Consider the following 27023-nt stretch of genomic DNA (forward strand, 5'->3'; position numbering starts at 1 on the left):
ACTTTTGGGGTATTTTTGGATTTAAATTACATTTATAGGAAATTATAAGGTAAATATTCAACCGGTTGATCCTTCCGGTATAACCCAGTTTAACCGGTTGTACTATTTTTTTAGTCCAATCCGATACAAGTAAAATATCGGTTTTTAAAACATTGAGTGGGGGTTATAAAACACTTTTTTATACCTAATGGAACCACACTTGAACTGGCATGAAAGGAAACACCCTAGTTTGACATTGATCTTATGCTTTAATATTGAAATTAAAAGAAATTTTATAGAGTTCCGGTTCTACCGACTAGGTCGTAAAAAACATGTTGTTGGACCAAAAGAAGACTTAAGTACATAATTAGGTAGCAGGTACGGGAAGGTTGAGGTGCATGTGTCTCTTGATGTTTATATGTTATTGTACTATTTTACTTGTTTTTCTTTTATTACTAGTAGTTAAATAATATTATATTTTAAGTATTGTATTTTGTTGCTTCGACATCATACAAAGTATGATTATGTGTGTATATGAATTTAGAGTTGGATGTCTCTCTTGATGCAACTTTTCTTATTCTCTAAGGCCAAGTGTAGTGGCGGCAATTCTAGACGAAATGGGACGATTTTGGGTGCTAACACCGCCCCGGGCGATTTTTGGGGCGATAAAGGGGTGGGGTGGGGGGGGGGGGAGTTTTTCTCGCCTGGATGTGTGTTTCTTTTATTATTATATATATATATATATATATATATATATATATATATATATATATATATATATATAACACCATTACACCCTAAAAGGCTAAAACACAAGAACATATCCTTTACTGATTGGGCGCTACATGACGCAAAACGCCCTATTTTATAGTCTTTCCACTACACATAGCCTAATGGCTTATCTACACTTAACAATCCTAAGACCTAGTCACCCAACTAATAAGTTTGTTATGATTCGGAATTTACTATGTATGGTACTATGGTAGTTGTGTTTTTAAACCCTAAAGAAAGAAACAACAAATCAATGTTTTTATAGAATACGAGGCCGGTTCACATTGATATAGCATATAATCATGGATGACATGCCATTTACTCGTCTAATATTCGGTCTCATGTTTATAAATCCGATCAGCAATACGGTTAGTATGAATTTTAGCCTAGACCATAACAAAAATGCTTAAGATAATAAGATCCAAGGGCATATAAGCTCACCATACATGCATATGATTTCAAGGCTTTACACTAATGAATCATCTCTCAAACCTCAAATCATGGATAAAATGTAACAATTATATGATTTTTTTGGGTGTCAAGAAATAGTATCACAACAAATCATGATAATCCGTTAACAAAGATTGTAATCAAACTATTAGATTTTTAGCATACAAATCCATGTGTTACTTTCAATAGGGTAATGATATAACAAAGATCTTAGATAATTATGTATCTACCGTCACATTAGTCATGATTATTCCTTCTTTTCTTACGTTTCACGATCAAAAATAATATTAATTAATTTTGTTAATTATTTTGGGTTGGATATTATGCTCAGAATCAAATAAAAACGTTCCTAAAGTCTTTCTAAAAAAACAAAGATATATGATATGATAATACATTAGCTTTGTGAAATAAATGCACTTTCATGATTGTGGAATAGAAAAAGGCTATACTTTATAGTAAAGTGGATATCCTTTATTTTTCTCTGAGAAAATGGCATCTCTACACTTTTATAAAGAAATGGGATCCTATGTTCATGACCCTACCATGTTACATGTATAATAATATTAGTCATAAAACAACAAAGCACCCATGGCCTAATGGATAAGGCGTCTGACTTCTAATCAGGAGATTGTGGGTTCGAGTCCCACCGGGCGTGTTTTGTTTTTTTGAAACATTTTTTTTCAAGCTTTAGTAAATTACCCAAGCAAATAAAATGAAAATATTTGTAATCATGGGCAGTAAAATTTAAACCCGATCTCATGCCCATCTCGAATGTTTAGTTGCTTATGTTTGTCATCCCTTTACACACAAATTTTTTATATGATCTTGACCGGTTGCGATTTTATATGAACATCAAGTGTTCATGAAAGTTGTCATTGTAAGTATAGATCATTAACCTTCTCAAAAGTACATTACTCGAGAAAACATAAAAACCAATATAACAGGTTCAGTATGGCCGGTCTCCTAAAGAAGCCAAAGAAGAAAACGAGACTATAACTTTACTACAATTTACATTCCTCTCCTTTACTCAAAAGTCAAAACTAATAGTGGCTTTTTTAGCTTTACAAGTTACAATCGTATACCCCTAAAATCCACTAACTTAAACACAAGCAATTAATTAACTACTATCTAACAAACAAATGAGAAGAGTAGAAATTCATAAATGCTGATGCAGGATATGGATAATTTAATAATGGAAATAACAATAAGGGCCAGTAGTCCTTGATGGGCCATTTATGGGCCTTACGTTATGAGAAAACTCACACAGTGCTCCCAGTGACCCAGTCCAGAAATGCCCACATATGAGCCTTTTTGGATTTTACAACATTTAGAGCATCACCCAATTTTTGGTCAAAATAAAATTCACAAGTCAATATATAAAATAGCTATATTAGTTATACCGAGAACAAAAGGGTCTTGACCCAAGATATCAAGATTTTGGATAAGACTTTGCGTTTTAAGAGTTTAAAGTTTAAAATCTTGTGGTTGTCAACAAAGTATGTAATTTAAAAGAAACGTCAAAAAAAAAAGTAAAAAAATTTGAGTTTTCGTTCTAAAAAAAACTTATACTGAAAAGTTGTTCAAGTATAATATTATTCTCTAAAATCTTTCAAGTGTTAGATTATTATGGAAACTTGGCTTCTCTCATGAAGGGTATTAAGAGAGATGCCTAGATGATTAGTGTTTCATGGTGGTGGTGCTGCCAAAATCAAAACACTAAAAGGTGTTGTTTGTTTTTCACTAAAAGCACTTCTCCATCTTTTTTGTCTGCGCCACGCAGACCAAGTGCAGACGTTGGGCTCTGCAGTGTGTTTGTTTTTTAGAAGACGTTTCATTTAAAAACGTCTGCGTGTCCTCCTCCCCTAGTAGTGTTGCCCCTTCTTCTTCTTCTTCTTCTTATCAACAAACAGACTACACACTCCACCCTCCTCTTTCTCCACCCCAACCCTAGCTTCCTCTACGTTACCCGAGTGGAAAGACAAGTACTTGTGTTACAAACCCCTTAAAAAGCTTCTCAAAACACTTCCTAATGACAACCCACAATCTCCAGCCGATCTGCAACAATGGTTCGTCAGGATTCTCAATGAAGAACTGGATAAGTTTAATGATTTCTATGTTGATAAAGAGGAAGAATTCGTCATCCGTTTAATGATTTGTATTTTGATTTCAATTTGAGTTGTGGAAATTGGTTATTTTAATTTGATTCGGGATTTCATTTTGACTTTTATATATAACATCAGGGACTGTAATTATAGGCTTTCAAGTATGAGCACTGTGTTTACTTTTAATGAATTGGATTATTTAAAGTTAATTATTATTAGTATTTGATATGAATTTGCAGTTGTATACTGGAGTAGCTGATTCCACTATGATCTGGTATTGAGATGAATAAACTAATAAGTCTTTTGATTATTTCATTTCAAAACATAAAATAGGTCAAATTCCTGAGCCATAGATCTATTATATATTCAATAGGGGTGTGCATGGGTTGGTTTTGTTTTGCTCTAAAACCAAACCAGAACCGAAATTTCGGTTTTTGAGTGCTTAAAAACCTTTCAGTGTTGTTGACTATTATTTAAATTCGGATGTTGAAGACCTTTTTTATTTACATTTCAGTTTATTTTAGCAGTCTGCAGATGTTAAAAAACAAACAGTCTTCTTGTTGTATACTGCAGAGGTTTGGTCCACCTCTTCTGCTATAGATGTCTGCAGATGTGGTCCGCAGACTGCAGACGTTTTACCTCTGAAAAAACAAACAACACCTAAGTTTTAAGTTACCAACTGATAAACGAACAAACCTAGAAAGGAATCGTTAGCGTGAAGGGTATCATACCATTCCTCTAGCTTTTCACTACGTCCCGCTTCCCCTTGCCAATGGAGGGGCCAATGTTCTTGCTTCTACCACCATGTCACGTCGCCTTCCCTCCCACTTCTCCTAGCAACTCCTCCATTTCCCTTCTTTGTTACTTCCTCACTTGGGCAAATGACGATATAACCTTCCACCCAGGGATGAGCATTTTGTCCCAAATACCTGTACTCGTACCCGTACCGTACCCATATGCGTACCCGTACTCGTACCGATTTAGTATATTCGGTACGAGTATTGGCACTCATTTTTGTTGAATTTTGGTACGGGTATAATCGGGTACGGTACGGGTACATTCGGTATATTGTACCTGTTTGAAATGTGTAGAGATTTTTATGTGATTCTCAATATTTACTATCTATAATAAATTATCTATATTCAATTCTCCATATAATAATCAAACTTATCATTATCATTATAACATATATTAATATTTCACATAACGATTAGGGTTAATTCTCCATATCATTCTTCTTCTCACTTCAACCATCATCAATCAACCAACTGCTGGAGCATCGAACATCATCAGCCATCAAGCATCAACATCATTTAGATTATATATCATAAAAAACATGGACTCAAGTCAATTCATGTTGTTTGTTACTTGTAAACATAGCATTACTCGGACTAATTCCTGTTGTTTGTTACTCGTACCGGTGTCGGTTTCAAGATCGTTAGAGATTTGGATATAAAAAAGAAAAGTGGTACATAAGCGGGTACCGTACCCGAAATACCCGTACTAATACTCGTACCCGTACCATTCCGAAAAATTTGGTACGGGTATGGGGACACGATTTTGTTGATTTTCGGCACGGGTACAATATGGTACAAGTACTGGTACGGGTACTGTCCCAAGCTCATCCCTACTTCCACCTCAATTAACCATCTATCTCATCTCACCCCGTCCGACTCCTACATCACCTATCCCAATAACCAATACCGAAGCCACACCGCTTACCCTTACAAAAATATATGCTTAATATAAAAAAAATTAAAAGTTAGTATCAAAATTACAAATGTTCCAAACTTGAGGGACTCTTTAAGAACATATATATTTTGGTATAGTTACAACCAATGTTTTAAAAACCGGTATTTTATTTGTACCGGATTGGACTAAAAAATGGTACAACCAGTTGAACCGGGTTATACCGGAAGGTTCAACCGGTTGAATAGTTTACTTTATAAAATAAATATAAATGTAACTTCAATCTAAAAATAACCAAAAAATAAATGATTTCATAACAAACAATAATCCAAAAGTTAATCCATATTAAAAAAAATAATGCAAAATCACTCAGTTTTTTAAATAATAGTCTTAAAGTTTACACGTTAAATGTTAATTATTAGGTTAAAAGTTATTTTGAAAAAAATATGGGCCGTGAATATAAAATTTTCTCGGACACGAACCCGGTTTGCCGATAAAAACCGGTATTTTAGACAAAAACCGGCGATACGATGTTCTAGCAAACTGGCCAAAAATACCAGTCTGCTGTGCAAAATCCGGTTTAACCGGCCGGTTTGAACCGGTTTTAAAACACTGGTTTCAACCAACACTCCAATCTCTTCATTTTCCCGCCAAAGTTAACAACCCTCACAAAAACCGTTAAATATAAGTATATAACCATATAAAACCCTCAAAATTCAGTTACACACACACACACACAGGTCTCTCAATTAATCAGCTCTAATGGCTAAACCCAGATTAATCAAAAACCACCCTCAATTTCTCCTCATTAACCCCCAATTAACCTTCACACCTTCAGCCTGCATACTCTTATCCATCACCCTCTTACTCGCTTCGGTTCTCTGTTTCGCAGCAATCCGTCCGTCGGTTAACATAATCACCCACACATCCACATACTCTCCTCTGTTTCTGGCTTCACTCTCCTCCGTGTACCAAGATCCAACCGCGGATGATACTAATTCTCCGGTAAGTCTTTCCGTCACTTCAATGGTGCCGTTGCCGCTTCGTTCGGTGTCTGGAAACGCGTTGGGGTTCTGGGAGCAGCCGGACGGAGAAGGGTTTCGGCCGTGCTTAATGTTTGGGATGAAGTATCGAAGGAGGTCGGTTAAGATTGCGAATGAGAAGAAGCGGTTTTTAGTGGTTGTGGTTTCTGGTGGATTGTTTCGAATTAGGGCCCAGATTGTTGACGCGGTTGTTATCGCGAGAGTTCTTGAAGCTGCGTTGGTTTTGCCGGTGTTAAACGGAGACGAGAGGTTGTTGTAAACTTGTAATTAGGATTTTGTGTTAACTGTTGACTTTAGGGTTCATAATTGATTTGGGGGTTAAAGTTATGCATATTTATGTTGCTAATTGTCAATTTAGGGTTAATAATTGCTTAAGTTTCTAATTTTCAGCATTATATTATGCAGTGAATTTTCTGAACTATTTGATGTAGAGCACTTTAGAAAGACGTTAAAAGCCGATATTCGAGTAGTATCATCTCTACCATCTACACATTCAGTTTCATGGCAGTCATTAGAGAATCAAATTCCACATAACGTCCCTCCGTTTTGGATTCGTGCAAGATTCTTCAAGAAAGTAAGAAACATCAACCACATGGGCCACATTACCGCAATTTCTGCTCGCTTTTAGTTCTAGGAACATCCATTATTAAAAGTCTTAATATGTTTTTGCAGCTTAACGAAGACGGGTCGCTTGTGTTAACCGGGTTAGATTCGAAATTGTCAAAGAATCTTTCGCCAGACCTTCAAAAACTTAAATGCAAGGTGGCCTTTCACGCGCTGAAATTTGCAAAACCCGTTAGAGAACTTGGTAACAGAATTGCTAGACGAATGTGGATTGAGGGCCCGTATGTAGCCATTCATCTCGGTCTTGAAAAAGATTTGTGGGTAAGATCGGGTTGCCCAACAGGCTTAGGCCCAGAGTATGACATCATGATAAACAAAGAACGGGAATCTAGACCCGAGTTTCTTGCTACAAATTCAAACACTAATTGCCCTCTTAATGCATTAGAAGCATCGAGGTACAACTTTCACAGCTCACAATTTTTCTTTACTGAATAATGTTCTAATTTGACCCAAATTACAAATGCAGACTTCTTAAAGAATCCGGTGCACCAGCAAACACTCGGGTGTATGTTGCGGGTGGCGACCCGTTTGGGGGTGATCGGGCCATTCAGCCATTGAAGACTGAGTTTAATAATGTGGTGACTAAACATATGTTGGCTCGAGATGGTGAACTTAATTCATGCAGAAACAGGACCGCTGTTTTGGCAGCAGTCGACTATATTGTTTCATTAAGTAGTGATGTTTTTGTGCCTTCTTTTAATGGTCACATGGCCCGAGCTTTGCAGGTATGCGTTATCATGATTCTCACAGGTTAATGGTTTATGGTTGACTTGATTTTATGATTTTTTTTGTGTGTTTTTTCAGGGTCATCGAGCATATGCGGGGCATAGGAAATATGTGACAAGTTCTATGGGTTTCAAGGGGCAACCACAGCCGAGGGCTAAGAGGAGAGACCGAGATGTAACAGTGTTTCCTGTGCCGGAATGTATGTGTAAACACTAGCCAATTAGCTCATTTTGAGCTTAATATTGGCTCTTACTTTAACCCAACAATTTGTAACATTTAGCATTTGTGTAGATCATTGACTTGGAATAAATGGAATGAATCATAGAAGTTGCAAGTGTATGGAATTTGGTACTAACACTTTTACCATATGGTCAACTACCAAAAGTTCATATCTAGCTGAAATATTTAAATCTAACGAGAAGCCATAGATAATAATATTAGCTCAGTTGCATCTTATATCAAGAAATAAAAGATCTCTACAATATTGTGTAACACTTTGGATATACTGACGATTTAGAGACGAGTGATGATTTAAGACTAGAGCAAGTAGTTAATGTCAAACCACCGTTTCAGAAAACTAAATACTATGTTGATGCAAAAGAAGTGATAGTTACTGTGGTGATAGAACTTATTAAAACTTATGTCTAAAAGACTCAAATTAACAAATATAAAATACTAATTTTGCAATCTATTTTTGTTTAACCGCACCAAAATATATCATAATAGACACACACTGCAATTATACGTAGCATACTGGTTGGCTGGTAGCATTACTTTCAATTATCCAGTTACATTTTACTTAAGTTACAATTGTTTTATGATTTAGTTAAGGCAAACAATGGGTTGGCTGGTAACAGTGTTTCCGTAGCATACGGTTGGCTGGTAGCATTACTTTCAATCCTACATCATGTACATTTTGATGATTTAGTAACCTGATTGTTTTAGTGTACATAAGAACTGGTCTCAAAGAAAGAGAGAAAAAATTGTAATTTGAAAATATCGGAAAAAATGTTACACATGACAAATTATAAACTTGGCATGTTATGTTGCGCAATCGATTTGCACTTTGCAGATTGTCCCTCAGTGGTTTAAGCTACACCCATTGTTTGCCTTTGATTTTAGAGATGTTTTGAGCTTTCGTAACTCTTTAAAAGTCCCCAAGAAGAAAGCGAAGGCATTTCTGGCCACTATTCTAACTGCCTGGTGGTGGTGTATTTGGAAGGCGATGAACAAGTTGGTTTTTAGCCAGAAGCCAGTCTGTATGGTAAAGTGGCAGATGACCTCAAATCTCTTGCTTTTCTTTGAGTTCGTAGTCGTTCACGAGCGGTGGGACTAAGTTAGGTGTTTATTTTGGTGGTTTTTAAATTTTGGTTTGGTGCAACTGTAAACTATTGGTGTGGTAGGTTTAGTTAGCTTTTTGCTAAACTAATTCTTTTATATAAGTTAATCAGTTGCCATATTTGAAAAAAAAAAACTGAATAATGACATAATAAGAGTTAGGCAGCACATTATTAAATATTCATTACACCAACCAATCTTTTTTCTCCTTTAACTAGTCAGTTGCCATAGTTCGGAAAAACTGAATAATGAAATAATAGCATACTCCTATAAACTACCTTGGGGACGATCAAGTCCTCACTTGTATTTTTCTTCGGAAGTAAATTGTCATCTGCATACTGCAGCCAATAATATTTGCAGAGAGCTAGTTCATTGCAAGATCACTTATGTCGTTCTTCAGAACTTTCCTCAACAGTCCTGTTGGACCAAAGACGACTCATTTCTGGGGTCCTGTTGCCAATTGGGGATTCGTTGCAGCGGTATGCATGCTTTTCCTCTATTGTTAAACTAATATCGCTTTCAAACCGATCAACACCTATCCGAATTACAAGTTCGGTTTTCGGTTTGGTTTTGAACCGAAACCGAATTGGTCAGTTTTTATTTTCACAAAATGTGAATGACTGAATTCGGTTCAAACAGAATAACAAATGATGGTTATTTAAGTTTTGTCATTTAGCCCAATCCAATATTGAAGAAACACTAAGTGACCCGGGGCAGATTATGGATAATCTGGGGGTTAAGTAATGTTTCCCACGAGGATGAGGTCCAGCAGAGAAGGTTGTTCTTCAGGTGACCTGCAAAACAGACACCGTAAGCTCGTCACTGAGAAGGGGGGGGTTCCTCCTTGTGACCACCCTCCGGCGTGAGAATCAGACTAGATTGCTCTGAATATAAGTGTATATTAAGAGATTGCTAGATAAGAATGAGATATCAGATGATGTCCTTACCATTCCAAGGTGTTGGAGTATTTATAGCCGAAGGTAGGTTTCCTAGAAGGTACAGCCGGCTGAATAGTATTCCTGTTTCACCAACAGTGGACTACGCACAGGCCATGCTGGTTGGTGGATAGACTACGGCCGACAGTAACAAGGTCGGCTGTACACTGTTCCTTTACTGCCGGCTATGCACTGTTCCACCAACTGTAGGCTGCGCACGTCCCATAGTAAGGGTTGGTGAGTAGGCAGCGGCTAATAATGACAAACAGTACTAGAGGGTGCTCCTCCTCGTACTGTTGTCGGTGAGCTGTCACCCTGTGATTGGTTCATGGGCTGTTCTGGTCAGATCGTCTGTTCTGCCCATACCTTAGTAGGTATAGTACAAAAGATCTTCCAGAAGCATACGGACTGGCTCATTTAGGCGGGAGTATTCCCGCCTTGCTCATTCCTTCATGTGACTACTGAAGTAGCTAGTGCCTTGTGCGTGTAGCCTTGCTGTTAGTGCGGGTAGCCTTCCCTGATGGCTTGTATCCGCAACTGCGGGAACAGGCGGGGTACTTCACCATTGGTAGGCTTTCCCTGCGGGTACAGCTGGCGTACTGCGCGTAAGGTTCTCTGAGCATGGTGGGTCCTGCGGGAGCAGTTGGTCGTTGCGCAGACGTCCCTGTTCAAGGTGAGTCTTGCGGGTCCAACTGGGCTCTGCTGGGACCTACCTCTTCAAGTCCCCCCAGTCCAATGTTCTTCTCATGAATTATTAATAAGTGAGGTGAACTTTTGGACTTAGCAAGGGGTTTTGAAAAGGGTTTTTAGTTTTTAGGTTTTCCGTGGGGATTCTTCCCGCGGTTTTCTGATGTCACGCAGAAATTCCCGACTTTTCTGCTTGATCTTTGGGTATGAAGCGGGTAGGTTTGTAACCTCCTCGCAAGTCAGGAGCGTTGAGTCCCACTTGTGTGGATTCTCCATGGGGTTTTGGTAGTTTCAACATATTGATCAATTATGCTAAAACCACCAATTCCATCTTGGAGTTTCAAACAATATAGTTCTCGACGTTCCCGTCATGCGGGGATGTTATTCCCGTTTCCGCAAGCATGGCCCAGAAGATCCTTCTTGGTTTGAATTCCCTGCAGAGTGCTAAGTATGTGAAGGGTTTTGCCTTGACACTGTACCCGCACTCGTCTTACGGTTACTTTACTTCCAAGGTATTCCTGGCGTCAATTCCCTGCGGGTGCTAAGTATGTGAAGGGTTTTGCCTTGACACTGTACCCGCACCCGTCTTATGGTTACTTGGTTGCCAAGGTAAGGGGTATTTTCCCGCTTACTTTTGAATCTTTTTGAATTTTTTTTTTTTTTTTTTTTTTTTTTGAAATTCGAAGAGTTGGTGGAAGGATAAGAACAGTCCAAACCTCTGAAACGTTGTGCGAAGGTTTCTTCTGACTGTGTCAGGACGTGCAGGAAGTTATGGTGACGTGACAATACATGGTCATTCCAGACGCCTTTTCAGGCGCGTGGGCGCGATTTTTCGGGCGCGTGGCCGCAAAATTAATGGTACGCGTCCTTTCAACAGCTGTTGCCAGCTTGCTTTCTGCCACGTGTCATAGTTTCATTGCACCTTCGATTTCTCTCTCTTCCGCATTAATTTCATCACATTAATTGCGATTAGTATATAAAGGGGGAGAGGGTTATTTTAATCCACACTTTCACTTTTCTCTTCATCTTCAAAGCGATTTCCGGCGAATACTCAACTTTTCAGTCGAGCATTCTTTCGAAATCGTTTTCTTCTTTCATCTGTAAGATGTCTTCTCACGATCTCGAAGCTACAGCCCAGGAGGCTGGGGTGTTCACCGATGACAAGAGTACTGCTGGCGAGTGCCAGTGTGCTCTGCCTGTCGATCTGTACCAGTACATCGTCAGGAAGTTCATGCTCGAGTCTCTCGAGCCTGAGTTTCCTGAACCCCATCAGACGGTGTATGATGCCCCCAGAGGCAAGATCGGGGTATATGCTGAATTCTTTGTTTACGGGAATCTTAGGTTCCCGTTGACAAAGTTTGTGTACCGTGTCCTAGAGAGGCACGGTGTGCACCTGACCGAGGTGCACCCGATGGCGATCGCGAAGATTCGCCATTTCGAGTGGGTATGCCGGATTCTGGGCATTGAGCCCTTTGTCGACCGCCTGATGACCTTCTACTCTTGGAGGTGCATCCAGGGGTGGTATACCCTGATAACCCGGATAAAGGGTTTGAAGATTTGCGCTACCGAGCGCAGTCTTCGCTCGTGGAAGCGGGAGTTCTTCTTCATCTCCGCCCGTGCCATCCCCCTTGCCATGAAATTCAAAAATGGGCAAGCACTTCCCAGCCTTCACGCCTCCAACTACCAGGAGGCGGAATGGTTTTCGAGGATATCCCGAGTCCAATCTCCGGTTTACCGGTTTGCGGAGTCCGGGATGGTGATGCTCGGGACGAGCCGGGTGTGGAAGGATGCGGATGCGCGAAAGATCCCGATCATCCTCGAATACGGTTCGAACTCTGTTCCTTATGGTATGCTCTGTTTCTTTTTGTTGATTTAGAATCCCTTCTAACTTCTTTCCTGTTTATTTCAGAGGGGAACAACTTGCAGTCTCTCCTGCAGCCGCGGGAGAGTGATGGTCCCGCTTGGATGGGTACTCGTGCTCTCGATGAGAACGAGTTGCCCATCTTGGAGCAAACGAGGGATCGGTTTGTGGAGGTCTACCCGCTAAGCCACGAGATCCTGAGCGCCAGGCGGCCAGGTAAGGCGCTATTCAACCCTCGACCCCTCAATGTTGAAACCTCTGCTGGAATTCCTCTAATCGTATGTTCTGATGAGGAATCCGCAGATGGTCCTCCGTTGGTGCGGAAGAAGAAAGCTGCCGGCGGGAAGGGGAAGGAGAAGGTGGCCTCCACTGCCGATCCAGTGCCTCGGTCTGACTCAGAGGCCGAGAGCGAAGAGGTGGCGGGGAACCCCGGTGGTGAGAAGACCACCGCTCCGAAGGCTGTGACGACTGTCACCTCCGGAGAGCCCCGGATGACGACGGTGAGCGGCGCAAAGAGGCCGGCTCCATCGGGTTCATCCCCGCCTGTCCGTACTTTCAGGCTCAAGAAAACCCGTAAGTACAAACTACTTTTAACTTCATAGTTTTCCATCTTTAATACTTTCCTTTGTGCAGGCGTGGATGTTGACGCATTCCAGGGTGGAGCAGGGAAGAGTACTCCCCCGCCAATGACGGTAGGCCTGGTCAGCCTTCCTGAGGCGACGACCCAGGCGGCTGCGCCTGCTTCCGCTGGTTCAGTTGCTCATTCCATTGAGCCAACTGTTCCAGCTGTGATGACGTCACCGCCGGCTGTCAGTGCCATTTTTACAGCATCTTTCACTGAGCCGGCGGTTACTTTTGCTGCGGACTCTGCGACGGCGACCGCGGCGGACTTCACCATGCCTCCTCCGTCTTCGGCATCAACGGCCGATCCTTCAGGTATGCATGGGGCTTCTCGCCAGCCTCTGCCTCCTTCCCGTCTACCTGACCTCTTGGACGGATTTCCCTTGGGTTCAGGTGACGGGTTTGGCGGCTATCGGCCTGTTATTGACCCTACAGGTGCGTAGGGTTCTCTTGGCCTATTATTATATTTTTTTTTATATATCATCTTTTCCTAACTGCTTTTTGTTTTTTGCAGTGTCGGATTCCAATGAAGTGTATGTTCCACGATGGAACATCCGCCGAGGAACAACCCTTCGCACCCCTGTGGAGTGCGTGGATTGGGCTCGTCACGCAGCTCCCAGTGGTGCATTGGGGGAAGCCATGGCTAGCTACCAGGAGGGTAGGCTAACCAATGAGCTTCGGGTTCTCCTAGCCCGGATGCAGCCGCGCGTCGAGCTGCTTTGTCGTGAAAACGACAAGTTAAAAGCAGCTCGCATTCAAGAAGTGGCTCAGGCGCGGGCTGTCCGGGAGGAGAATAGGAGGCTCTCCGCCGCGGCTGCAGAGAAGGAGAAGGCGTTCAAGGCCCTTGAAGTTGAGGTTCAGGCCCGTCTCGAGGCCCGTTCCAAGGCTGCCCAAGCTGTTAACGAACAGCTTCGGCTGGCTAAGGAAACTGCTAGGAACGCAACTGAAAGGGCCACCAAGGCTGAAGCTGTTGCTGAGCCTCTACGCCTCGAGAATGAGGAACTTAAAGCTAAATTAGAGGCGCTCCAACAGGCTCATGATGCCTTGGCGATGGAGGACGCGAAGAAGCTCCAAGAGATCCTGGACCAGAGGGGCGTGCTTGACCACACTGAGCGGAAGCTAAAGGGCGTCGAAGAGGCTGCTGCAAAGGAAGTGTTGCTTGCCAACCTGAATAAAAGTGAAGCCGAACGCGCCTGTACCCAAGCTCAAGCCGCCCTCCAAGAAGCTCTGGTAGCCAAGGAATGGCTTCTTCGAGAAGCGTTGTCTCAGGTAAGCTTTTCATGTTTTTACGCTTTTCTTTGTAAATAGAAAAGGTTTTGATACTTGTATTTTTTTTTCTTTTGTAGGTTGTGCATCGGGTCTTCACGGAGACATCTTATGACGATGCTTTGAGCACAGCCCTCAACGCTTCTCATGAGGATGGGGAAAAGGCCGGCTTCCTGCTTGGTCTAGGGTTTGTTGAGAAAGGCATCCCGCCTTCCAACTTCCCTTTGTATAATGTGGATACTGAAGCTGTTTATGATCAAGCAGTGAATCAGTATGCCGCCTTCCCGCATCCGGTGGTGGAGAAGGTAAACGAAGTCGCTGCTGCTGATGATGGGCTAGCTATTCTTAAAGCTTTCCTTGAACCGCCACGCTCTACTGATGGTGCGGGTCCAAGTGGAAGTGGTCCTGAAGCATGATCCTGAAGATCCCTCTCTACCATTAGCGTAGATTTTTGTTTTTGTATAGCTTCTTTTGTATGCGGGTATGCACCCAGCAATCTTTGTAATATTTGAATTTGATGGAATAAAGATTGTGTTAGTTCTTTGCCTTGTTTATTTTACGCCTGTTTTGATCTAACTTAGCAATTTCTTTAGTACTTAGATAAGTTAACTTTTTAACGTGGTAAATTATAAGTTTGTTTCGCTTCCTCTTTCATGATTGTGCGGGTATGACCGTCACTTACACTTAGTAGGATGGCTTAACTTTACTTATATCTGACCTGCGTGGAAGTTTTCCTCATCTTTTCCTTTGAAATTTTCTAAGTGTTCAGAATAAGTTAACCTTTGGACGTGGTAGATGATAGGTTGAAGTTTTGCTTCCTTGTTCGTGATTGTGCGGGTAAGACCGTCACTTGCACTTACAAGGATGGCTAAACTTTACTTACATCTGACCTGCGTGTAGGTTTTCCTTACAACTTTTGAGATTTTTAGCGTTGTGTTTATGCGGGTTTTGCCGCCTTCCACACGTAACGACTTACTTCTTCCCCCATTTATGCGGTGAATACCGGCACATCAGTGTGGGAAGTTCATAAGTATAAAGGTAAGGCTATCAACACATTGAAAGGAGAATCATTTCCATTAGAAGTGGCTATAGGCCTTTTCTTTACAAGTTTGGAATTGATCTACATATAACATTTGCGTAATTGAGCTCCATTCCATGTTCTTGGGATGGGAGTGCCATCGAGCCTTTCGAGCCGGTATGCGCCCTTTCCCAGGACTTCTTTGATAATGTATGGCCCTTCCCAGACCGGGCCAGCTTTCCTGGGCGTTCTTGGTTCGAAGCCTCGTTGTTACGCAGTATGTAGTCTCCTACATTGAAGTTGCAGAGTTTTACCCGCGTGTTGTAGTACTTTTGCATTTGTCGCTTGTAGTTCTCTTCACGCACTGCGGCTAAGTCTCTGCGTTCCTCGGTTAGCATAAGGTCCAACCGTCTTTCCGCATCATTGTCTTCTGGCTGAATCAAGACCCTTGGTGAGGGTAAGCCAATTTCGACCGGGACCATGGCTTCAGTGCCATAAGTGAGAGTGAACGGGGTTTCTCCCGTACTGGCCTTCTTCAGCGTTCTGTTTGCCCAAAGGACGTGCGGAAGCTCGTCCACCCAGCCGGATTTGTGTTCCAAGAGTGTTTTCTTTATGCCTTCGACGATGCTCTTATTTGCTCTTTCCACCTCACCATTACCTTGCGGGTGTGCCACTGAGGTAAAGGTGTGGGTGATTTGAAGTTCTTTTAGCCACTGTTGTAGCTTCTTGTCAGCAAAGTTGGTGCCGTTATCGCTCACCAAATTCTGTGGAAGTCCAAAACGACAAATAATAAATTCCCAAATAAATTTTTTGATATGTTTCGCGGTTGTTTGGGCTAAGGGTTTTGCTTCTATCCACTTGGTGAAGTAGTCGATGGCTACCACTAGGAACTGAACATTTCCTGCTGCTGTAGGAAATGGGCCTGTCACATCGATGGCCCACTTCTGAAATGGCCATGAAGAGGTGACTGGAACAAGTTCATTCTTCGGGCGGTGCGTGTTGGGTGCGTAGAGCTGGCAAGACCTGCATTTTCTGATGTATGCCAGCGCATCCGTATGCATCCCCGGCCAAAAGTATCCCGCGTTGTTTAGCTTAGCTACAACAGCGCGGGGACCTGCGTGTACTCCACAGATGCCTTCGTGTACTTCCCTTAGGAGGTAGTCAGCATCTTGGTTGTCCACGCATCTTAAGAGTGGGCCAAGAAAGTTACGTCTGTAAAGGATGTCATCGATGAGTTGATAATTCAGTGCTTTACAGCGTAGTTTTCTTGCCTGTGCTTTTGACTCTGGTAGTGTACCTGCCGCAAGGTATTTTATTATTGGTGTCATCCACGTTTCCGTGCCGGTTTGGATGACACAAATTTCCTTGTGCGGGACCGAAGGTGTCTCGAGGAGTTCAATGCGGATATCCTTTCCTAAGTGGGTGAAGGCTAATGATGCAAGCTTGCTTAACGCATCCGCAGATTTGTTTTCACTTCGCTTGACGTGTATGACTTTGCAGTCGTTGAAATCGCGCATAAGGGATTTTGCTTGTGCGAGGTACGGGGCCATTGTGTCGTTCACGGCCGTGTACGTCCCGTTGATTTGATTGGCTACTAACATGGAATCCACGTGGGCTTCCAAGTTTTTCACTCCCATCTTACGCGCAATTCTCAGCCCAGCCAAGAATGCCTCATATTCGGCTTCGTTATTCGTACTTGGAAAGTCCAGTCGAATAGCGTAAGTGTATTCTTGGCCTGCTGGGTTGGTTAGTTTCAGCCCTGCGCCTGAACCCTCGTTACTGGCTGCTCCATCAGTGTAGAGTCGCCAGACATCATTGATGTCTTGTGCTGGAGAGGGTTGAGCCTCTTCCTGGCACTCTTTTTCCCGCGATGCAGGCACTTCCGCAATAAAGTCGGCCAAAACCTGGCCTTTTATGACTGGTCTTGGCTTATACTTTATCGCGTACTCCCCCAACTCAATTGCCCATTTGGCTAGGCGTCCCGATAACTCGGGTTTGCCTAGAACGTTTGCAAGTTTGATGTTGGAGAGAATGGTGATTGGGTGACCCTGGAAATATCGTCTTAACCTGCGTGAAGCGTGTATAAGTGCTAAGACTAATTTTTCGAGGGTAGAGTACCGGGTTTCTACGTCTGTTAGGATACGGCTGACATAATAGATTGGCATCTGGATGCCTTTTCGCTCTACTAGCAGGACTGCCCTGGTTGCTCTATCTGTTGCGGAAAGGTATAGGATTAACTCCTCTCCCGCTTTTGGTGCTGTGAGCGTTGGGAGTTCGATCAAGCGTGACCGAATCTCCTGAAAAGCTGCTTCCGCTTCTGGTGTCCAGCGGAAGTGCGTTTTCTTTAAACAGTTTCTCAACGTTGACACGAAGGGAAACGACTTATCCGCGTGGTTTGCCAAAAAGCGATTAAGTGCTACTAGTCGTCCATTCAGTGTCTGAGCCTGTTTGATGGTAGTAGGTGATTCCATTTTGATAATGGCTTCGACCTTTTCAGGGTTCGCTCTGAAGCCATCTTTAGTGACGATGACCCCCAAGAACTTCCCTTCTTCCATTCCAAAGGCACATTTGCTCGGGTTGAGCTTCATGTTTATCTTCCTGAGCGTGTTGAAAGTTTCTTCGATGTCTTTCAACATCGCTTCTGGGTCAGGGCTTTTGATGACTAAGTCATCCATGTAGACTTCCAAGTTTCTCCCGATTTAGGCATGAAACTGGTTGTCCATCAGGCGTTGGTATGTGGACCCGGCATTCTTAAGTCCGAATGGCATCATTTGGTAACAAAATGTGCCATCGGGCGTCCGAAAAGCGGTTTTGTCCTGATCATCAACGGCCATGTGGATTTGATGGTACCCCTTATACGCGTCCAGGAAGCATTTAAGGCGGAACGGTGCCAACGAATCCACCTTAAGATCAATTTCGGGTAACGGATAACAATCTTTGGGGCATGCTTTGTTCAAGTCCTTGAAATCTATGCACATGCGCCATTGTTTGTTATTCTTAGGTACCATAACGGGATTTGCAACCCATGTTTGATATCTACTAACGCGTACGATGCCTGCGTCAAGGAGTTCCTTGACTTGGGTTCTACACGCGTTAGTTTGTTCTGGCCCCATTACTCTGCGCTTTTGTACGATTGGCGTAACAGCCGGATCGCATTTGAGCTTATGCTCTGCCTTACTTCGGGGTACACCAGTCATGTCAGCTGGTGTCCACGCGAAGATGTCAGCGTTTTTCTGTAATAAGCGCTTGAGTAAGGTGCGTGTGGGATCAACAACTGTTGGGCCAATGGAAACGGCTTGGTCAGGGTACTTGCCGTTGAAGGCCCATCTTTCTGGCTCGGTGATGGTTGGTTTAGCCATCTTTGGTTTGGGTTTAGATGAGACAGATGCGATGCATACCTGGGGAATGCCGGTGATCATCGCTACACCCTCAGCTGTTGGCCATCCCATCATGCCGTGGACTGAGGATACCACGGCGTTGAATCTTGCCATCCCGTCTCTTCCGAAGAGAATGTCGTATGTGTGGTGTGGCTTCCTCATTACGACAAAATCCACGTCTTCTGTGCGTGAGTGATTCCCGTCCGTAAGAGTGACGGGGAAAGATAGGATGCCCAGGGGGTGTTTGTGCTGCCATCGAACCCTTCCATCGAGGCGCAGATCGTTTCCAGGCGCTCTTTGTCTTCGTCATCTAGCTTGTCGAAGAACTGCCTGTACATCACCGTTGACGAGGCGCCGTTGTCAGCAAGAGTGCGAGAAGTGATGTAGTGCCCCAGCTGGCTTTTGATGACGATAGGGCCTTCTTTGCTGGGTCCTCCTGGCACTCGCGGGAAGCGCACCTCAGCTTCCTTCCACGCGCATGGTTCTGTTGTTCGCCTTTTTCTTCCTCTGATCTTACCATGAACCATGTTGATGCTGATGTCAACGGGCTTTCGTCCGTTGCCTCGGTACCGGTTGTCGTTCCTTCCTCCCTTCTTGATTGATGCCACCAGGTGTGCCAGTCTTCCATCCTTGACGAATGCTTCAACAATATCCTTCAAGGATGTACACTCTTCCGTACTATGACCTTTTGTCCCGTGGAAGTCACAGGATTTACTCTGATCCGCATTAGGTCGCTGCCGGATCATTGGAGCTTTTGGCCATGGTAGCTTTTCAGTGGCAAATATCTCCGTGACGCTTTTGGTGAGTGGCGTCCACCGGTGTTTTTGGCTTGAAGGGTGTGTGTTATTTCTTCCGCCAACAAGAGGGTGAGAGCTGGATGAGGTGTCAAAGTTTACCCTTGACTGCCAGATACCTAGCTTCCTCTTTTTGTTCTGCCGGGCGATCCGAACATTGTTTTCTCTAGTCCTCTGCGTGTAGAGGTGTGTACTCTGGGGAAGATCCCTTCCCAGTTGCTTCTCCGTCTCGGCAAAGCGCTTGGCCGCCGTCATGATGGCATCCCATGTTGATGGCATGCCGTCCTTACCCGTCAATGTGCGGATAAGCTATGGGTATTCGGCGCCCTGGATGAAAGCGGCGCGAACAAGATCTTCACTTATGTTGCCGAGACTTAGCTTTTTGGAGTTGAAGCGAGTGATGAAGTCTAGTAAAGATTCATCCTCTTCTCTAACGCAGTTGAGGATCGTCCACTGTTCTTCAGTATATTTCCTTTGCTGGCTGAAGTGCTGGCTGAACTTGTTCTGAAAGTCCGCCCAATCATAAATGTGGTGGACCGGTAATCGATCGAACCATGCCCTGGCCGCTCCAACCAGAGTCATCTGGAACATATAACACCACGTGGGTTCCGTCCAGTTACTGACGGTTGCCCCCGCAATGAATCTGTTCAAGTGGTCGTCTGGGTCGGATAGACCATCATAGGTGCCGATGTTGGACATTTGTTTGGCACTTCTCGGGGCGATTGCTTCCGCAATGTCCCTTGCGAACTTAGACTTTCCTGCATTTGCAGCAGTTGGTCTAAAGGTTTTGGAGAAGTCACGCGGGTTTCTCTCCGCATTTGTTGGTTTAAAGGCTTCCCCAAAATTCCTTGTCGGTTGTAAGTCCGTTTCCTTACGCTTCCCTTTTGCCTTATGGCGAGGGTTTGCGTCGGTATCGGATTCTTCCCGCTCATCGTCTGAGTACTCGCACTCACTGTTCATATTGAGATGTTGGCGAGTACTGCCGAATTCGTCAGCCTGTTGAACTGAACGCAAGCGTTCATCCAACTCAGCTTGGAACTCTTTCTGACGTGCTTCGGCCCACGCCTTAACTTGATCTAGTGTTTGGCGAGGGACCCTCGTTCGTCTCTCCAACTGGGCATCAGTAAACCCCAGTGGAATATTTACTGCACTTGCCCCGGCTTGGGTAACCGGGGTAGTGATCGTAAGATTTGTATAACCGCCGGTGTTCCCCCCAGTTGCTGGGGTTGTGGTTACCGGGGTTTCTTGGTCGATTACTGGCCTTGGGACCGGAGTAACGTTAACCATTTCTTCAGAAATTTTGAAAATACTAAGAATTAGTTCTAGTTTTATGCACGGATGGCGCCAATGAAGAAACACTAAGTGACCCGGGGCAGATTATGGATAATCTGGGGGTTAAGTAATGTTTCCCACGAGGATGAGGTCCAGCAGAGAAGGTTGTTCTTCAGGTGACCTGCAAAACAGACACCGTAAGCTCGTCACTGAGAAGGGGGGGGGGGGTTCCTCCTTGTGACCACCCTCCGGCGTGAGAATCAGACTAGATTGCTCTGAATATAAGTGTATATTAAGAGATTGCTAGATAAGAATGAGATATCAGATGATGTCCTTACCATTCCAAGGTGTTGGAGTATTTATAGCCGAAGGTAGGTTTCCTAGAAGGTACAGCCGGCTGAATAGTATTCCTGTTTCACCAACAGTGGACTACGCACAGGCCATGCTGGTTGGTGGATAGACTACGGCCGACAGTAACAAGGTCGGCTGTACACTGTTCCTTTACTGCCGGCTATGCACTGTTCCACCAACTGTAGGCTGCGCACGTCCCATAGTAAGGGTTGGTGAGTAGGCAGCGGCTAATAATGACAAACAGTACTAGAGGGTGCTCCTCCTCGTACTGTTGTCGGTGAGCTGTCACCCTGTGATTGGTTCATGGGCTGTTCTGGTCAGATCGTCTGTTCTGCCCATACCTTAGTAGGTATAGTACAAAAGATCTTCCAGAAGCATACGGACTGGCTCATTTAGGCGGGAGTATTCCCGCCTTGCTCATTCCTTCATGTGACTACTGAAGTAGCTAGTGCCTTGTGCGTGTAGCCTTGCTGTTAGTGCGGGTAGCCTTCCCTGATGGCTTGTATCCGCAACTGCGGGAACAGGCGGGGTACTTCACCATTGGTAGGCTTTCCCTGCGGGTACAGCTGGCGTACTGCGCGTAAGGTTCTCTGAGCATGGTGGGTCCTGCGGGAGCAGTTGGTCGTTGCGCAGACGTCCCTGTTCAAGGTGAGTCTTGCGGGTCCAACTGGGCTCTGCTGGGACCTACCTCTTCAAATATAATACCAATTAATTGTAACAAAAATAATATGAAAGTTAAAAAAACTATTCGGTTGAAACGGAAATACTAACCTTAAATGAACTCGGTTTGGTTAGGTTTTCGGTTACGACTTAGGAATGAATAACCAGAAAACCAAACTGATAATATAAACATGAGACCTGTGATGATTTGGTACTTGTATTGAAGAGGTTTTTACTTTGTGGCAGGCAATGGCTGACTTCAACAAACCTCCAGAAATGTTATCTGGCAACATGACAGGAGGTTAGTAGCAGCACATATAAACAAAAATACTTGTAGCAAATGAGATTATCAATATAACCGATGTTTTTCAGTGATGTGTGTATATTCGGCTTTGTGCATGAGATTTGCGTGGATGGTTCAGCCTCGCAACTATCTACTTCTTGCGTGCCACGCTTCAAATGAAACGGTTCAACTTTATCAACTTTCACGTTGGGCAAGAGGTCAAGGGTAAGCTTTACTAAAAACATATCCACCTCTCGCGAAGCACGAATTGATCAGATACCTATGGTTTCTAACAGGTACTTGCAGCTGAAGGAGAGCAAGACACTGGCACCCTCAACTTCAACTTAGATTGTTTTGTTTTCAGTTACTGAAGTTCTGTATGTTTCTATTGTATGCATTATGCCATTGGATAAAGGTTGTTGAAATGAGTAATGTTGTATACTTGTAGCATCTCAATTTGTCAGATAATATAAAAAGGCATACATATATCTCTCGGATTTTGTAACAGGTTGGTGATTGAAATCAATTTTTTTTAACATGTTTGATTGTATGAAAGCAATTCTAAATGATATGTTCATACACTGTTGGAATTAAACACAAAGCCAAAACTCAAGAATGGTTTTTTGAAGTAACAAGTATTTTAACCATCAGAAATGAAATGTTTCTAAGCTTTGACATCTATCGTGAAAAGTACTATAATAAAAACGAAAACTTAGGGCGTCACAAACGTTAGTTGTCTAAAGAGAGAAACATAAGAGAGTACATAGAACAAGAGAGCCAAAGATAACTCATGGAAAATGTAAAACCATAAGTGCTTGAACAATTTAACAACAAAGCATCCTATGAAGATCATGAATAATGTTTCACACTAACAAATATCAAAGAATTAATATCTATCTAGAAATCCTAACATGTTCAGCAGGAAGAGGAGACTCAAAGAACCATCCATGATTAAGAGCTTCTTTAGCACTTATCCGCTTCTCAGGATCGTACGTCAGAAACTTGTTCAACAGATCAAATCCCAACTCAGTAAGTGCAGGTGATCCGGTAAAAGTAGCCACAGGGAATTTCTTCCTCAAACAGTTATAAGGCTGCTTCACAAAGTTTGACTTTACTCCTGGCAGCTTTGAATAGCCGGGCCAAATGGTGTCGTTCGGTGTACCAAGAGTCCTAAAAATCTTGTCAATCTGTTCAAGTTCCTTACCGCCATCAAACAATGGTTTCTTGGACAACAACTCTGCCATTATGCAACCAACTGACCACATATCGACAGCAGTTGAATAATTCTTCATCCCCAACAAAAGTTCAGGAGCCCGGTACCAAAGTGTAACCACCAGTGAAGTATATGGTTTTAGAGGAGTTGCATACTGGCGCGACATGCCAAAATCACAAATCTTCAACTCACCGTTCTTGTTCATGAGCAAGTTTGATGTTTTTAAATCTCTATGCATCACATAGTTATCATGAAGATAAGAGATACCCTCTAAAAGCTGGATCATAAGGCGTTTGACTTCACTTTGACTGAACGGTTGCTTCACACGCTCCATGTATCCTTTGAGTTCATGATCAACACACTCCATCACCATGTAAACACCATCAAAGTCATCCATAACAACTTCCTTCATTTCCACAAGGGACGGGTGTTGTAACATACCAAGAATGCTGATCTCACGTAAAGCGGTTATTGGAAACCCCTCTCTTTCCCTTCCCATTTTTACCTTCTTTAACGCCACAATTTCACCCGTTTTCAGATCACGGGCCTTGTGAACGACACCGTATGTTCCTTCACTAATCTTCCCCAGCCTTTCAAATTCGTGCACGTTTCTACAGCTTGGAATCACGCCTAACCCGGTAGTAAACCGGAGTTCATGCTCGTCATCACTTTCTGAACTTGAATAACCCATATCATCCGCATCCTGCAGATCTTCACTGTCTGAAACTAAAATACGATCATCTTCAGTAGACAAAGAAGACACCTTATCACTCCTTTCAAAGCATTCCTGCTTGAACTCCCCGCTTTCAGGGCTTGAATCGTTGCCATTGGATTCAATTCTGGGTGAGTCGTTAAAAGCCCACTTTGATTTTAACAAGTTTGGTTCCTGAACATACTCTCCGTCTCCATTCTCACTTTCTTGAGCACGCCCTTCAGGAGACTTTGAAGCCAACAAGCTCGGTATCTCCAAATCATCTGAAACATTAGAGACAAAAGACTCCACAGAAGAAATCTGCAGATCAATTTCAGTTGAAACCGAACATCTTACAACATTTTTAAGATGTTCAGGCGATATTGGTGAGGAAGAACGAGTGATACCAGAACTACCAGAAGAGCTTTTCGAATCAAACTTCTTCACCTGCTTCTCTTCTCTATCCCAAACAATAGGCGAAAACTTTCTTTTCTTGGTACCAACCTCTCGGTTTCCGTCTCGTAACTTGTGATCAAGCTGGTGCACAAACCGGTCACGATCACCATCATCAAACGAATCCCTCCTACGATCACCGGTTCTTCCATCTGAACCTTTGGTGTATAACCTTTCATCACATCGGTTTCTATAAGAACGAGTTTCCTCATCAGAACGAATCGAACTTTTCCTCGAGAAGTTCAGTCGTCCTGTGGCCATTATTAATAACAAACAAACAACACCAACAACTGATTTTCAGCGACCGATAATCGAACAAAACAAAGATAATTAAAATGAAACCCTAGCACAGATCTAGAGCCCCAAATTAAACCGAAACCCTAACAATTCAACTCGATTCAATCGCTTTTGTTTTGAAAACAAATACACAAAATATTTTTGAAACCCTAATTCACAAATCGACCAGATATTTTGAAATCAAAACAGGCAAACACGAAATCGTAACGGACTATGAGAAATCAATAAGCAAATAGCACAGATCTAGCAAATAGATTAACAGATCTGTGATATTAGGCGGTGAATCGGTGACGATCTTCGTTCTTTCGAACCTCAAATCAATCAAAGGCGACGATTAGATCTTACCGGAGCACGAATCTTCGAGTCCGATGAACGACGACGGTGGATATTGATTGACCAGAGACTCGTACGCAACCTTATCTCTCAACGATAGCCGCCTTTGATTGATTGATTGATTAATATGTTCCTTCGTCCCCAATTAACTATTTTAATATTATTATTATTATTATTATTATTATTATTATTATTATATGGTGTTAAAACGCGTATGAGAAGCGGGACGTTATTGGGCTTTTCAGTTGGGCTTTCTATATTACCAATATTTACCATGCTATTTGCCTAAAAAAGATATAGAAATTTCAATTACATAGCTGAATTTAAATACGTCGGTCGAACCGAATAAAAAGATTCGTAAGTTTTAACAAATAATGAAATGTATAAACTAATTTTTATAAATCATGATTAATGTTATAACCAATTGACGATATCGTTTGACAGTGATGAAACAATTGACGATTAATGTTAATTGGAGGGTCAAAATGTATATACATATTTTTAAAACTATAATAAATAAAGTAATAAGTCAAAACAAATAAAAGCTCAAATGCTAGTAAAATAAAAAGACTTTTAAGTGAAATTATTATTAGTTATTTATTACTGACATTATTACTATTATGGTAGTTTTCATTAAAAAAATTTTATAAGCATTCAGAATTACACTTTACATTTAAAAAGCATTACAAAATAGATGAAAAAAAAAGTGTGCGGTGACTTCAGTCTTAGACCTATACTCCAGACATACTCGGTCTAGACTATTTGCTAGATGGTTTAATTTCAAAAATGTCATTCTTATCCTGTGTATACATCGTCATCTTCACACAATATTAAAGTCTTCACTCTGCAAACCTAAAACAACTCGCACACACCGGGAAAAAAAATCCGATGAGAAGCTTTTTACATCTTTCTTCTTCTATTTCAGCTAATAATCTTGAGGGTGAGAATGAAAAACCCACCAAATATAGGAGCAAAACCTATATGGCCGGAGGTCAACGGACTCCTGACTCCTGACCCTCCCGTAGTTCTGCGCATTTTGACTCAAGATCTTTTATATATCAAACATATATGTGTATATAAAAAAAACTTTGGCCCCGAAACTTACGTGCCCCGTCCGAGGGTGCGGCTCGCACACCCCCTGGGCCGACCCTGAACTTTAACATCAATTATCAAAATACAAGAATGCGGGATTACAACCGCTGAAAGGATTATTTGCAACATATAAAATCCAGCTCTTTTCAACGAACCTAGATCTGCCACACAAGGACGGTCGTAGAGTAACGAACACGAATCTCCTTCGAGCTTCTTCTTTACTATTTCTTTTCTTAATCTAAAAATGAACCGTCAAACCACAAATGCTGGAATTGTAAATGAGCCGAATTCAAGCTTAAGATTAAGCTTAGTAACCGATTTCCAGCCGAGTATACCATAAGTAAGTTTAAAGTTTTTATACCATTTGAACTCATCATCTTGAAGTTATAACTCATAACATATAGTTCACTATATTCAATTTCATAATACATAAAGAAAAACCCTTTATTCCTTCAAGGAAGTGACAGACTCAGAAACATATACAAGACATTTGTATCAAATGACATATTTGAAATTTTATGTAATGATGTAAAAGCAAATTTATCAAATTATCAAACTCAATAATTAATAACCTCAGAAAATCTGGACATTTGGTTTTAGTTTTGTACTGTTGAAATTCCATTATACACTTTATATGCTTTGACGATCTAAAATCTTTAGATTTCAAATCTTGACCGGACTCTGTCAAAATCGAAATCCACATCACCCTTCCTCTACACCAACAGTCTAGCACAACTTGCTTCTAGCATTAACTTGGTTCATGAGAATAAAATCTTCCTACCCTTTCGTCGTTGCTACTATGAGATTTAGTTAGCTAGTATTGAAACTCTTGGCATACTATACTTTCTTGTATTGAAACTCTATACACTTCATCTTAATTCGAATAAACATTGTGCTCACAAATTAACAGTTTCAACTGCTATATCCATGCTAAGATATTGGACAGAGATGATCCTAAAGATGCATATGGGATTGTGTTTAGAAAGCATGAGAAAAGCCTTTCAAAAAAAATAAAAATTCATGAGAATAAAGTTCTTGGTGCAAAATCTATTTATGAGGTAATTGATATTTACGTTACTAATCTGCGTAATAGCTTT

At 42.3% G+C, this 27023-nt stretch overlaps 2 protein-coding genes, 1 non-coding gene and 1 pseudogene across 4 annotated transcripts; 3 read left to right on the forward strand and 1 right to left on the reverse strand.

Annotated features, from left to right (window-relative positions):
- The first annotated feature begins 1782 nt into the window (after positions 1-1782).
- Positions 1783-1855, forward strand: TRNAR-UCU (transfer RNA arginine (anticodon UCU)). The gene has a single exon. It is a non-coding gene; the product is annotated as a tRNA-Arg (tRNA).
- Positions 1856-5687: 3832 nt separating this feature from the next.
- Positions 5688-7692, forward strand: LOC143575009 (O-fucosyltransferase 37-like). Its single transcript, XM_077059486.1, has 5 exons — positions 5688-6283; positions 6440-6608; positions 6707-7053; positions 7125-7383; positions 7463-7692. Exons 1-5 carry the CDS (start codon positions 5754-5756, stop codon positions 7598-7600), a joined length of 1443 nt encoding a protein of 480 aa, XP_076915601.1. The 5' UTR covers positions 5688-5753; the 3' UTR covers positions 7601-7692.
- Positions 7693-8885: 1193 nt separating this feature from the next.
- On the forward strand, positions 8886-22250 carry LOC143575010 (mitochondrial pyruvate carrier 1-like). Of its 2 annotated transcripts, XM_077059487.1 has the most exons (4): positions 8886-9201; positions 21811-21865; positions 21937-22072; positions 22144-22250. In XM_077059487.1, exons 1-4 carry the CDS (start codon positions 9109-9111, stop codon positions 22193-22195), a joined length of 336 nt encoding a protein of 111 aa, XP_076915602.1. In that variant the 5' UTR covers positions 8886-9108; the 3' UTR covers positions 22196-22250. The 2 variants fall into 2 exon arrangements, with proteins under 2 accessions (XP_076915602.1, XP_076915603.1); XM_077059488.1 differs by lacking the exon at positions 22144-22250 and having other exon boundaries at positions 21937-22076.
- A 381-nt stretch (positions 22251-22631) lies between these two features.
- LOC143574992 (uncharacterized) lies at positions 22632-24813 on the reverse strand (annotated as a pseudogene).
- Between the last annotated feature and the right edge of the window lie 2210 nt (positions 24814-27023).

The sequence above is a fragment of the Bidens hawaiensis genome, unplaced genomic scaffold, assembly GCF_021521415.1.
Source record: "Bidens hawaiensis isolate Kalapana, Puna unplaced genomic scaffold, B.hawaiensis_p1.1 tig00027238_1, whole genome shotgun sequence".
Lineage (NCBI taxonomy): Eukaryota > Viridiplantae > Streptophyta > Magnoliopsida > Asterales > Asteraceae > Bidens > Bidens hawaiensis.

Excerpts from the sequence above, each read along its gene's own strand:
- LOC143575009 (XM_077059486.1), top strand. The coding sequence starts at position 5,754 with ATGGCTAAACCCAGATTAATCAAAAACCACCCTCAATTTCTCCTCATT. Across the intron at positions 6,609-6,706 it reads GTGCAAGATTCTTCAAGAAA|CTTAACGAAGACGGGTCGCT; the intron begins GTAAGAAACATC and ends ATGTTTTTGCAG. Across the intron at positions 7,054-7,124 it reads AATGCATTAGAAGCATCGAG|ACTTCTTAAAGAATCCGGTG; the intron begins GTACAACTTTCA and ends TTACAAATGCAG.
- LOC143575010 (XM_077059487.1), top strand. The coding sequence starts at position 9,109 with ATGTCGTTCTTCAGAACTTTCCTCAACAGTCCTGTTGGACCAAAGACG. Across the intron at positions 9,202-21,810 it reads ATTGGGGATTCGTTGCAGCG|GCAATGGCTGACTTCAACAA; the intron begins GTATGCATGCTT and ends ACTTTGTGGCAG. Across the intron at positions 21,866-21,936 it reads ATCTGGCAACATGACAGGAG|TGATGTGTGTATATTCGGCT; the intron begins GTTAGTAGCAGC and ends GATGTTTTTCAG.